Source organism: Panthera leo, chromosome A1 (genome assembly GCF_018350215.1).
Source record: "Panthera leo isolate Ple1 chromosome A1, P.leo_Ple1_pat1.1, whole genome shotgun sequence".
NCBI classification, from domain to species: domain Eukaryota; kingdom Metazoa; phylum Chordata; class Mammalia; order Carnivora; family Felidae; genus Panthera; species Panthera leo.
This window is the reverse complement of record NC_056679.1, coordinates 93,792,283-93,806,509: the sequence shown is the minus strand read 5'-3', so window position 1 is coordinate 93,806,509 and position 14,227 is coordinate 93,792,283. Positions and strand designations below refer to the sequence as shown.

General features: G+C 42.0%; 1 protein-coding gene across 1 annotated transcript in view; it reads left to right on the top strand.

The window, feature by feature from the left end:
* Window positions 1-14,227, top strand: part of PGGT1B (protein geranylgeranyltransferase type I subunit beta) — a 65,307-nt gene that overhangs the window by 39,776 nt on the left and 11,304 nt on the right. Inside the window, exon 7 of the mRNA XM_042933329.1 lies at window positions 8,419-8,603. Coding sequence (XP_042789263.1) covers window positions 8,419-8,603 — 185 coding nt within the window. The remainder of the gene's footprint in view (window positions 1-8,418; window positions 8,604-14,227) is intronic.

Here is a 14,227-nt window from a genome sequence, read left to right as displayed (position 1 = left end):
CTCAGTTGGTTGAGCATCCGACTTCGACTCAGGTCATGATCTCGCACTTCGTGGGTTTGGGCCCCGTGTCGGGTTCTGTGCTGAAAACTCGGAGCCTGGAGCCTGCCTCGGATTTTGTGCCTCCCTCTCTCTCTGCCCCAACCCACTCACATTCTGTCTCTGTCTCTCTCAAAAATAAATAAACATGGAAAGAAAAAAAAAAGAGAGAGAGAGAGCCTAGATCAAGGAGGCTCTCTGAGTGAACTCCTTAGGTTTCCTCTTTATTACAGCAACCTGTCTGTGCCTGCAGCATGGCAGAGCAGTGAGAATGGGTTTCAGCCCTGGTACCCGCAATGGGACCTGGCTCCTCAGTCTCTCTGACAGACTGGAAATAATTGGATCTTTCTTTAACTTTAAGATTATTGTTAGGATGCTGAGAGATAAGGGGGAAAGTGGTTTGTAAACTATAAACACATTTTACAAAAGGACACTTTTTACATACACTCTCTGGCCCCGTATCTTTGTATTTCCCTGGGGCCCTTGTCCTCTCAGGTCTCTCCTCCCTGTCACGCATCTTCACTCCCTCCTTCGATGTAGGTATTTGTAAAGTGTATATTGCTAAGGGGTATGTAGCGGACGTGTCAGTGTTTCCTCTGAAGCCATCCTGTAGTTGGGACGCCATGATTCCACGTGTGCCTGAGTCTGTGTGAGATCGGGGCTGCGGCAAGCCGCCGTAGTCTTTCTGTCACTGGTCACCACCACTTGATGAGGAGGGATGTGTACTCGTACTTGTGCAAAGGGGAAGTCTGGTGTCTGCGAATTTCCCAGAAGAGAGGGTCTCATGCTCGCTGTTGTAGAGGGTGTTAACGGGCACTCTGGCTGAGGGGAAACGTTACCAGTAGGGGAGACTGTAGAACAGACGCTGTTGTTCCGGGCAATTGGAATTGCATTCGCCGGGACAGGAAACCGAGGGCCGCTCAGACATGATACTCTTTGACAGATCCTGTCAGGAAAAAATCTTGCCGAGTCACGCTAGGTGTGATTTTAAGTCTGTGTGACTTGAATAGGATTACACCCATCAAGATCATCAGTCATGGACCGTGGTTCCAGCCAGAAAGCTTACATCTTTCTTTTCTCTCTAAAGTTTTGGGTTGGAGACCCAAAGTCCTGGAGGAGGGTGTCCCACTCAGAGTGCCACAGTGTGTTGGTGTCCTGTGAGTGGGCTCCAGGTATGCCAGGATGCTGCTCCCTCCACCTTTGGGACAGCTGAGCAGAGCTGTGTGTCTGGAATCTCCAGCAAGATGGCCTTTGGCCAGGAGCCCCTCTTAGGGCACCACAGTCAGCCTACAACAGTGTGTCTACATAGTGCACCCACGCAGTGTGTCTACGCAGTGAGCCTACCACATTGTGTCTACACGGTGTGTCTACACAGTGTGCCTACACAGTGAGTCTACCACAGTGTGTCTACACGGTGCACCTACACCATGTGTCTATACAGTGTGCCCACACGGTCTACCACAGTGAGTTTACACAGTGCATCTACACAGTGTGTCTAAACAGTGAGACTACACCGTGTCTATGCAGTGCACCTGCAGTCTGCCATAATGCGTCTACAGTGTGTCTGCACAGTGCGTCTATGCAGTGAACCTACACAGTGTGCCTACATAGTCTACCACCATGTGTCTACACAGTGTGTCTACCACAGTGATCCTATACAATGAGCCTGTATAGTGAGCCTACACAGCGCGCCTACACAGGTCAGATATTACCATGTTCTTGGTGTGCTGTGAGGTTAGATGGTGGCTGTGGCTTTCCTTCCCTGCTTTCTGTTCCTTCTCTGCGCTGCAAAAACCCTTCCTCAGAAGTCAGCCTATAGTTTGGCCGCCCTTCTCGTCTTTATCTTCTCCCTTCTTCTTTCTGTTAATCTTTTTAGACTAGCAGTCCAAATACACTATTCACCTTTCTACACGAGTGGCTTGTTCTTCAACCTTCTGTGTAAGCCTTCAGCAACTTTGGAAGTTTCTCATTTAAAGTCTTGAGTGGTTGACATTTCAAACCGTTGTCGCCCTCTCACTCCTCACCTTGTTTGTTGAAGCCCCGGGAGCTGTCAGCCTCTCCCCTCCTTTCTGGAAGCATACGCTCCAAGTGCCTGGCTTCCTCACAGGCTGTCTCTGGCTCCTTCACTGTGTTCGTGTCTTCCTCTCTCACCCGTACCTCGACCCACCTTTCTTCTTCCCTTTGAGCCATTCACCTTTCTGAATCTCCAGGTTGTTCTTTCTTGTACTTGCTGTTCTGTGTTCTCCACCCTCACCTCGAGCTTACATTTGGCTTTGTTTCATATCCCTCAAGTCTTGGCTCAGATGATTTGCTTTTAATGATCATTTTTGAGATTGCAAATCACCCACATCACATACACATGCTCTGCTCCCTATCCCCTTGTCTGTTTTTCTGTGAATTATATTTTATCGGTTTGTTCATTGTCTCTCTGTCCCCACCTGAGAACAGAGATCTTTGCCTCTTTTAGTCACTCCTTATCCCCCACACGTATAAGTGTGGCACACACTTGGATGAACTAATGGTTGGTTCTTTATTAATCATCCCTGTGCTATGGCTCCCAGCACTCTCTCTCCAGATCTATACTGTTGCTTCAGACGTACAAGCACCCTTCCACCTGCCTGCCAGGCACCTCTCCCTTCAGAGCACTTCATCTCAAGTTGCACACTTTTAAAACCATCGTTTTCTTCTTTCACCCAAGCGTGTATTTGCTATTCAGGAATGCAGAACAGCTACTACCAGATCTGCTGGTTTTTCTGTCCGTATGAGCCAGATATCCAGAATTTGGGACATATGGTCTCATGTTCTATTTTATTTTGCTGTTCTGTTTTTTTATTTGCATTTATACCAGTTTTCCCCCATAGTTTATAATCCTTGATCTACAGAGTGGAAGGACAGGAAGTTATTATTGAGCAGCTGCTCTGTGCCAGCCACCATTTAGTCTCTTTAATCCTCACACCAGCCGTCTGAGAGTGGGAATCTTTGTATGCGATCAGAGAAGCAAAACCACCATGAGTAGTAGAGAATAGGGATTTATTGTAGGAATAAGGTTACACACAGTTTTGGAAGAGGATGGAGAAGTAAGGCCTAAAAGGGGAAGTTGATTCGTCGGAGAAAAGTCACTGACAAGCCCTCGTGAAGCCCTGGCCCAGGTGGACCATGAGACCTGGCTGGAGAATCTGGAAAGCCACATGGAGCTGCCCGAACAGGACTGTGGTAGTGGACTCCGGTGGGGGCTCCTGCTCCGGCATCTGGCTATGGGCCTCGGGTCCCCAGGGCAGGGAGTAAAGTGGACTCACATTCTGAATATTTGGGGGATGGGGGGGGGGGGGGGCGGGGGCGGGGGGCCAAGTTGAAACCTCCCAGCACCTCTGCCTTTGTCCCCTGCCTCCCTGAACCCCCAGCCAGGATAGTGGCTGCTGCTTCTCTTCCTTCTCACACATCTTACCCAGATTTCTCAGACTCCAGACCGGATAGGGAAGGGGATTCTGGGAAGCAGAATCCTGGCTTAGCCAAGTTGACACGGTACCAAACCACCACAGTAGCCATTGTCATTTTACTGAGTGTGACTGAACCTAGTAGGCTCATGTATCTGGTATGTGTCAGCCCAGATGAAACCCTGTGCTTGCTCAGCAGTATCTGTCTTTCTTTTTCTTTTTCTTTCTTTCTTTCTTTTTTTTCTCTTCTTTTCTTTTTTCTTTTTTTCTTTTCTTTTCTTTTCTTTTCTTTTCTTTTCTTTTCTTCTTTCCTTTCCTTTCCTTTTTTCTTTTTTCTTTTCTTTTCTTTTCTTTCATCTTTCTTTCTTTCTTTCTTTCTTTCTTTCTTTCTTTCTTTCTTTCTTTCTTTCTTAATGTTTTTTTATTTATTTTGATAGAGCACAAACGGGAGGGTCAGAGAGTCAGGGAGAGAGAGAATCTCAAGCAGGCTCCACACTGTCAGTGCGGAGCCTGACATGGAGCTTGATCCCATCAATCTGGAGACCATGAGCTGAGCCGAAATCAAGAGTCCCAAGAGTTCGCTGCCCAACCGACTGAGTCACCCAGGTGCTTCTCAGCAGTGACTTTGTGCCCTCATTTTAGTTCTCCATGCCCCTTTCCAGCCTAGCTTTGTAGACTGCTCGTGAGTGACCCCTGCCATGCATTCCAGGCTGCAGAGAACACATATTCCCCAAATGTCCTCACATGCCCTTTCACCTCCGGACTTGGCGAATACTGTCCGTCGTTTGCCTGAAGTGTTTTCCTTCACCTGCTGCTCCTCTTTTCCCTTCCCCTGAAACCTCCAGAGTTTTGCCTGTCTTCCTGTGCCTTGTTCCATTCCCTGTGTAAGATTGTCCGTGGTATCTCATCGCCCAGCCCCGAGCAGCTGCTCCCTTTTCTGTGTTCCTTGTAATACCTGGCTCATACCATTTTCGCATGTGCCTTGTCTTCTGTGCCAGATGTCTCATTCGTGTCTGACTCCGCTTGCCCTTGTACATTGTGGTTGTCCAGTAAGTATTTGAATTGGTTGTGCTCCGTCCCTCTCTGCGTCCTGAAGCTGGGGAGGCTGAGTCTGGGCTGCATACCTGTGCCATGGTTCATCTGCTTTTCTCCCGCTGCTGCCGAGAGCTCGTTCGTCCTGCAGACAGCACAGGCACATGATATGCTTCTAGGCTGTGACCATCAGATATGACGATCCCTTCTTATCCTAGTGAGTGAGTGGCTTATGCGCTAGTACAGTTGTAGGGTAAAGTGCTCTTGTGTCTGGAAGAATTGGGTTTTCCTGCTTTGCTAGGATTAAAGCTGTTTTTTCTCTCAGGATTCATAATATAAAAGTAATAGGTCAGATAAGTTAATGTGATTCCACGAGTCTTCCAGAACATCTCTACTCCTAATCCAAAAGAGAAATACTCAACTTTTGGGCCTAATTTCACCTAAGCATTCAGTTCCCTTGAGTTTTCCTCACTTTACCTTTTCCAGGTGTTTAAGTATAAAATGGTATAGTTACTGTTATTTATGTACCTTTTATTTTATTCCTAGCTGTGTGATTGTTAACCATCTTAAATTATGTATTTCAGAGTACATGGATTCCTTCAGATAATTTGGTACATGCAAATAAATACTAAGAGAATGCTTAAAATTGGGTTTTAACACCTTATGGGAGCATTTAGTTAACTTACACCTGTTATACTGTTAAACTGTAGGTAAGTCCTAGCATCCAGGACTAGAGTCAGGAATACCTCCTTCACCCTGCCCCTGGGAGAACTGAGGTAGATTGTTAGAGAGACCCGACCTCGGTGGTCCCTTCCATCTGTGATGTCTTGTGACTGCGGCATTCTCCACATGGTAACTATCCATGTGGCTGAAGAGTCGCGCTTTAGGTGGCAAACTCAGCGGTTTTGATCTTTCTCTTTGCTTGTGTGTTAATATCTCTTGCCATAATAGCCTTCAGTAAAGAAGGGTATTTTACCAAGGCATAATGAACACAACTTAACCTTTTCTTGAATTCAGATAATTATTATGAGAAGCAATTTTGTGTTATACTTTAACGATGTAATATTCTTGAAATTTTTTGAAGCTTGTAGGGTCATTGACGTAACCTTATTTAGCTCTTTGGGGGCTAAATAAATAATAATTATTATATAAACAAATATATGAATATATAGAATATATAAATAATTATATAAGTAATTTAGGAAATTATGTCAAAGAGTTGACTATTTCTCTTCTGGATTAAGGAGTAGAAATATTTTGGAAGACTCATGGAATCATATTAGCTTTTCTGGCCTATTACTTTTATATCATGAATCCTGAGAGAAAAAAGAGTTTCTGGGGCATCTGGATAGCTCATTTGGTTAAGTGTCTGACTCTTGGTTTCCGCTCAGGTCATGATCTCACAATTTATGGGTTCGAGCCCTGTGTCAGGCTCTGTGCTGATAGCACAGAGCCTGCGTGGGATTCTCTGTCTCTGTCTCTCTCTGTCGCCCCCCCCCCCAAAATAAATAAATAAACTTAAAAAAAATAGGAGTTCCTGTGCCTACTTTTTTATGGTGTTTCTTAATTGACTTACTGAGATGTTATCTGGCTTTTCTTGCTGTGTTTATATCTGCCTCTAATACTCTTCTAACGTAATACTTTTAATCCAGGTTTTAGAAATACTTTTTTAGAATTTTGTGTAAAACAAGAACCTCTCAGGGGTAAATGTTGGTAAATGAATTTTAGCTTAAAGCATAGACTTTGCAGTAAGTGTTTTTTGGCTACTCAGAGCTCAGACTTAAGAAACTATCATTGTGCAAAACTGGTGATTGGGCAAAGTAAAGAGTATTTTTACTTTGAGTTGTGCCAGTTTGCTTTTAAAGAATCCTAACAAGTAATTTGGAGAGTAACAGTTAAGTGCCTCTTTTTACTTTTGGTAGTTTTTTGTTTTGTTTTCTTTTGGCTTTGTTTTTAAAATTTTATTTGAGTAATCTCTCCACCCACCGTGGGGCTTGAACTCAGGACCCTGAGATGAAGAGTCACATGCTCCTCTGTCTGAGCCAGCCAGGCCCCCTTACTTTTTTGTAGTTAATGAATATTTGTTACCTTTTGGAGACTTTATTTTTAATGATGTAATGATACCTGAAGTCGTGGCCAGGTTGTCATGAAAGAGAAATTGAAATTGGTGGGTTACTAAAGAGGCAATAAAATTAGTTGCTTAATAGGAATTATTTTAAAAGGTTATTATAAATTTGTTTTATTTTTCTAATTTATTCATGACTAACATAGATCTCTCAAGTCACTGGAAAAAATTCTGAAGATTAAATAGTATTATTGTTTTATTGAGAGAGAGGGCACAGGTGAGTGAGGGGCCGAGGTGGGGGGGGGGGGTGTGTTGAGAGAGAAAGAGTGAGAGAGAGAGAGAGAGAGAGAGAGAGAGAAATGGGCCTCACCCGAAGCAGGGCTCGAGTTCACCCAAAGCGGGGCTCGATCTCACAAACCGTGAGATCATGACCTGAGCTGAAGTCAGATGCTTAACGACTGAGCCACCCAGGCACCCTGACAGTGACTTTTTTTAATGTGATGGCTGCCCTGAGTTTTCTAGAGGGAATGCACACTTTCCTTTGCCAGAGAATGCATGCAAGCATTGTAACAGCAAAAGGAAAGTTGAAGGAGGAAAGGAAAGGAAAGGATGAAGCATTTTAGAAACCATCCATCTATATTGCTGAAATTCATCACTAGCTGAAGTCGTGATAAATTGGAAATATAAGTATTTTCATATTGTTTGGACTTGACAGCAGATAGTGCCAGTGCAAAGTTCTTTCTTTTCCTTTGTGGAAAAAGACTGACTTTTCAATTCCAAAGGAAAGGAATCACCTTTCCAAGTGTATTGGTTTCCTGTTGCTGCTGTAACATTTTTGCCTCAAAATTAGGGGTATAAAACAACACAAATGTATTCTCTTGCAGTTCTGGAAGACAAGTCTGAACTGCACTTTACAGGGCTAAAATCAAGATGTTGACAGGGCTGGTTCCTTCTGGAGACACCAAGGGAGAATCTCTTCCTTTGCTTCTGCCAGCTTCTGGTGGCTGCCGGTGTCCCCACATGTGTTGCCAAGTCAGTCCATAGTCACAGTGCCTCCTCTGTAGTTTAATCTCCCTCTGCCCCGCTTCATAAGGACACTGTGGTTGCATTTAGGGCCCTCCTAGATAGTCCAAGACAATCCCTCCAACGAGAGATCTGTGATCACATTTGCAAAGTCCTTCTTGCCATAGGAGGTAACATTGACGTGGTCCAGGCATCAGGGCCTGGACGTGTCTCTCTTTGGGGTGCGTCCTTCAATCTACCACAGTGAATGGGACTCACTGTGCATGTCTTTCCTGATAGGCTTTTCTCCTCGCCCCACCCCCAGCACCCTCGCTCAGACTTTCCTTCCTTAAATGTTTTAAGCTGAGTAGGTCTTTCTGCATATCCGCTTCTAGCTTGTCTGTGCTATATGTCATAATTAGTCCGTAGTCTCAGGCAAGTGGCACCACGGTTCATGAGCATTGGGCCATCTTCAGAGGAATTAAATCAGACTTGGGTGACAGAGACCTGGACAGGGAGGAGTTGACCTAGGTTTGAGTTTCAGCCCTTCCATTAAACCGTGTAATTTTGAACGTGTTCCTTACCCTCCCAAGTCTTTTGTTTTTCATAAGTAGAGTATTTCTTACAGCTACATATTATTTTCAGTTATTTTCTGTTTCTTCAAATTAATATTGAAGACTTCAGTGCTTTGTGGTTATTTTAAAGGTGTAATTAATTGTCTTCTAAATTTACTCGTATCTGTCTTCTAGAATTCTGTAACCACTATTTTTTTTTTCCTCTGGCCATTTTATACTATTTTCCTGGGTATCTAGTTTGAAGTTTGAAGTATTGTGTGGTTTCAATTAACAGGAGGATCGACTTTTTGTGGCATTGCATCACTGTGTCTGATGGGTAAACTAGAAGAAGTTTTTTCAGAAAAAGAATTGAACCGGATAAAGAGGTGGTGTATAATGAGGCAACAAAATGGTTATCATGGAAGACCTAATAAGCCCGTAGACACCTGTTACTCTTTTTGGGTAGGAGCAACTCTAAAGGTAAGAGAAAAAAAGTCAAATTGAGAAACCTGTGCTATGTGTTGATGTAAACTGTGCTCTAGAAGGTTTGGTCTTTGTCATGTTCATTAAATACTGCTACATTCTGGGACGCCTGGGTGGCTCAGTCGGTTAAGTGTCCGACTTTGACTCAGGTCATGATCTCGCGGTCCGTGAGTTCGAGAGTCGTGTCAGGCTCTGTGCTGACAGCTCAGAGCCTGGAGCCTGTTCCAGATTCTGTGTCTCCCTCTCTCTGTGACCCTCCCCCGTTCATGCTCTCTCTCTGTCTCAAAAATAAATAAATGTTAAAAAAAAATTTTTTTAAATACTGCTACATTCAGGCCGCTTCATTTTTTCTGCTCAGGCAAAGCTACTCTATGTATGGTTTTTCCATAGAGTTCAGTTACCTGTTGTGCTTCTTGAAAATTTCCATTCTTATAAAACTTAAGTGGCCTAGAACGTAGTAAAGAAGTGTAAGGTACAAGGTATAAGGTCGTAAGAAACTGGTTACCATAAATGACCAGTGGTCTCTCTAGAGTAGGGCTGTGTCTGAACGTGATCCCAATAAAGGCTTTATGGGAAGTTATTAATCTGAAAAGATAAACCATGGGTCATTTCTTTAAAAACTATTTGTGATTTTTAGTTTTTTATCAGTTTGTTTGCCTAACCCCAACGGATTGACATTTTTCTCCATCTCTTACCTTTTGTCGTACCTAATGCCATAAGGTTATGAGCCACTAAGTACCCACAAGTTTTCTCTATCTTGAAGTTGCCTTTCACTTTTAAAATATATAGTTTAATTCTGATACTCTGAAATCTAACAAAAGTCCATTCATCTTTTATGTAATACCCTATTTTCTAAAATTCTGAAATCCTGAAAACAGAATGATATAAAACTAAGTATATCTCCCTCTCTCTCCTCACTTCTATTGCCATTCCTCAAGTGTACCCCTTTGATTTTAATTAGGGAAAATTTCAAACATATTCAAAAGTAGAACAGTGTAATGAACCCCTGCGTGTCCACAGCTAGACTCATCAGCTTTTGTCACAAAGCCAGCCAGTCTTATCCATATTCCAGCTCCCTTCCCTCCCCATCACTGTATTATTTTAGGGCAGATTCCAGATACCATTTTTCATATTATCTGGAAAATTTTCAGTGTAATTCCTAACTAGAAATAACTTTCTAAGAAACAGAACTATGGTGTCATTATCACATCTTAAAAATCAACCACAATTCCATGAAATCATTAAGTAGTCAGTGATTATGTATATTTCCTATTGCATCATCACGTCAAGAGGCACATAATTTCTGTTTATCTCCTTGTGATCAAAGTGCTCCAGAATCGTCAAACCTGATTTATCCACCATAAAGTTCCCCATCAGCGTTTTTTTTTTCTTTTATGGTGGCGTACTATACGTAATATAATATTTATCAGTTTAACTATTTGTAAGAATACAATCTGGTGGTATTAGGTATACATTCACAGTGTTATGGAACCCTCACCACTGTCTATACCCAAAACTTTGGTTATCCTCAGTATAAACTCTGTACTCGCTCCTTCCCCTAGCCCCTGGTGACCTCTGTTCTACTTTCTATGAATTTGCCTATTCTTGGGACATTGTATAAGTGGCATCACACAATATGTGCCCTTCTGTGTCTGGCTTATTTCACTTAGCATAATGCTCTCAGGATCCATCCATGTTGTAGCATATATCAAAATTTAATCCTTTGTATGGCTGATTAATATGCTGTTGTATGTTTATACCATAGTTTATCCATTCATCTGTTGATGGACATGGCTCATTTCCACATTTTAGCTCTTGTGAATAAGGCAGCTCTGGACATTGGTGTACAAATAACTGACTTTCTTCTTTCATTTCTTTTGGATATTAGGAATGGAATTGCTGGATCTTATGATAGTTCTATGTTTAACTTTTTGAGGAACTGCTATACTGTTTCCCACAGTGAGGGTGTGCACCATGTTACATTCCTGCTAGCGGTATATGAGGGTTCCAGTTTCTCTATATGATCAATAACGCTTGATTTTTCTGTTTGGTTTTGGTTTTTATAGTGGCCACACCAGTGGGTGTGAAGTGGCATCTCATTGTGGTTTTGATTTGCATTTCCCTAATGATTAGTGATACTGAGCCTCTTTTGATGTGCTTATGGGCCATTCGTGTGTCTTTGGCAAAATTTTTATTCAGGGACTTTGTCCATTTTTTAATCATGTTGTTAGGTTTTTTGTTGATGGGTTGTAGGGGTTCTTCAGGTATTCTGGATATTAATGCCTTATCAAGTTCTGTGATATACACCTATTTTTTTCCTCTTCTGTGGTTGCTTGTAACTTTGTTGATGTTCTTTGATGTATAAAAGTTTCTAATTTTGATGAAGTCCAGTTTATCTGTTTTTTTCTTGTGTTGCCTGTGGTTTTGGTTGTCCTATCTATGAAGTCACTGCCAAAGCCAATGTCATAAAGATTTTCCCCAGTATTTTCTTCCAAGAGTTTTATAGTTTCAGCCTTGAGTTTTAGGTCTGATGCATTTTGAGTTAATTTTTGTATATGGTATAAAAATGAGAGCTCAACTTCATTATTTTACAGGTGGGTATCCAGCTTTTCCAGGACTATTTGTTGAAAAGACTGTTCTTTGTCCCATTAAATGGCCTTAGGACCCTTGTTGAAAATCAGCTGAGCATATGCATGTGGTTTTTTTGGTTTCGCTTTGTTTTTGTTTTTTTTGTGGGTTCTCTGTTCCTTTGGTCTGTGTGTCCCTACTCCAGTCTCCTCCTGTTTTATTTTTTTTAATTTTTTTATTTTTTTAAATTTTTTAATGTTTATTTTTGAGACAGAGAGAGACAGAGCATGAACAGGGGAGGGTCAGAGAGAGAGGGAGACACAGAATCTGAAGCAGGCTCCAGGCTCTGAGCTGTCAGCACAGAGCCCGACGCGGGGCTCGAACTCACGGACCGTGACTGAGCCACCCAGGCGCCCCTCCTCCTGTTTTAATTATTGCAGCTTTGTAGTAAAATTCAGAGCCAGAAAGTATGAGTCCTTCAACTTTATTCTTTTTCAGTGTTGTTTGGGCCCTGAATACAGGGCACCTTGCATTCTCGTAATGAATTTGAGAACTGGCTTTTCCGTTTCTTACCAAAAAGGCTATTGACATTTTGATAAATATTGCATTGAATCTGAAGATCATTTTTGGTAGTATTGACTTTTAACAGTGTTAAATCCTCCTTTAGTGAGCATCCATTTACTTAGATCTTTCATTTCTTTCAGCAGTATTTTGTAGTCCTTGATCAGTTTAGTCCCAAATATTGAATTATTTTATATGTCATTGTAAATAGAATTGATTTCATAATTTCTTTTTGGATTGTTTGTTGCTGGTGTATAAAAAAACCTCACCATTTTTTTTTAATTTTCTTTTTTTAATGTTTATTTATTTTTGAGAGACAGAGACAGCATGAGCAGGGGAGGGGCAGAGAGACAGGGAGACATAGAACATGAAGCGGGCTCCAGGCTCCAAGCTGTCAGCACAGAGCCCGATGTAGGGCTCGAACCCACGAGGTGTGAGATCACGACTGAACTGAAGTTGGACACTTAACCAACTGAGCCACCCAGGCGCCCCTAGTTTTTTGGTTTTTTTTTTTACAGAATCATTTTTACAGCCATTGGGGTTAACATATTTTATGTTGTTAATGTTTAACAAGAGCGCAAGTGGGGAGAGGGGCAAAGAGAGGGAGGGAGGGAGGGGGAGAGAGAGGAAAAGATGGAGGGGGGGAGAGAGAGAGAGAGACAGAAAAAGAGAGAGAATATGAATCCCAAGTAGGCTCAATGCTCAGCACAATTCCTGATGTGGTGCTCGATCCCACAACCCTGGGATGATGACCTGAGCCGAAATCAAGAGTAGGATGCTCAACCGACTGAGCCACCCACGCCCCCCAACATATTTTATGTTTTAATCTAATACATTGTTCTTTTTGACGCTCAGATTGTACCATTTTTAGCCAGTTGAAAGCTCCTTCATGTTGGCTGAGTCTCTTGGATATGACCTTGGTACAGTCTTTGACAACTTTCTGAAAGCAACCATTTTTAAGCATCTTTAAATTTTTTAATTCTTACGGATATCACCATAGCTTTAACTGATTTTTTAAAAAAAATTTTTTTTATTGTTTATTTTTGAGACAGAGACAGAACATGAATGGGGGAGGGTCAGAGAGAGGGAGACACAGAATCTGAAGCAGGCTCCAGGCTCCAAGCTGTCAGCACAGAGCCCGACGTGGGGCTTGAACCCCCAAACTGAGAGATCATGACCTGAGCCAAAGTCGGACGCTTAACCGACTGAGTCACCCAGGTGCCCCAGCTTTAACTTTAACTGATTTCTTGACTTGTCTTTAGACATTATCTTTGATTCCTCACATGAAAAATGAAGATTTAGCCTTCCTTCTTTAAAACAAATTGTTACTGGTTATTTATTTTTTAGTTCTGAACCTTTTCCTCTTTGCACCTTTTAATTCTGTCATAGTACCTTTATTTTTATAATGTCAAGTAACATATTTTATTCAGCAACAATAATCACATATTTTATGTTTTGCCTGTAGGTTGATTACAAAATTTGAAAACTAAAGGGATGGCCCAGTCTGTTCAGTGTCCCCAACTTTTGATTTCAGCTCAGTTCATGATCTCATGGTTCATGGGTTCAAGCCCCCATGTGGGGCTCTTGCACTTGACAGCATGGAGCCTGCTTGGGATTCTCTCTCTCTCTGACTGACTGACTCTCTCTCTCTCTCTCTCTCTCTCTCTCTCTCTCCCTCTCCTCTCTCTCAAAATAAATAAATAAACTTAAAAAAATAAAATAAAATTAGAAAACCAAGAATCAGCACTTACTGTGACCATGTAAATATTGTTTATTGCTGAACCAAGTACAATGTTAAGATTATATAGTTTCTTCTTTTTATGTAATGACCTATATGCCACTTGATGGAAAATGTTTCTAGCTGGTGGATTTCTTTTTTAATGTTTACTTTTGAGAGAGAGCGTGTGCATGAGCGCATACAAGCGCAAGTGGGGAAAGCGTGGCGGGGGGGGGGGGGTGGGGGGAGGACAGAGGATCCGAAGTGGCTCTGTGCTGACAGCAGTGAGCCCAGCCCAATGTGGAGCTTGAACTCAAGAACCATGAGATCATAAGCTGAATTGAAGTGTGACACTCAGCCAGCTGAACCACCCAGCCCTAGTTGGTGGATTGTATAGTCTTTTTCCTTACATTGTATTAACTAAGTTAAAAGAGTGAATAAGTATGTTTCTTATTTGTATCATAATTGTTCTAGGCTTTGTTTTTCTTTTTTTGAGAAATAATGCTGCTTTAATCACTAATATCTTGTATGGCTCTCTGATTTATTAACATACTTTCAGCTGCTTTGTGTCTTACAGAAGTTTTTTGAACTCCCTTGCTACTACTCCACCCCCACCCCATTCATGGTTTGATTTATTCTTTTTTTTCTATTTAATGGGATCTTGAGAGAGATCACAAATACATGTCCTAAAACTTAAAGCTACATAGTTGTTTTTGTTTTTTTTTTTTTAACGTTTATTTATTTTTGAGAGAGAGACAGACAGTGTGAGGAAGCG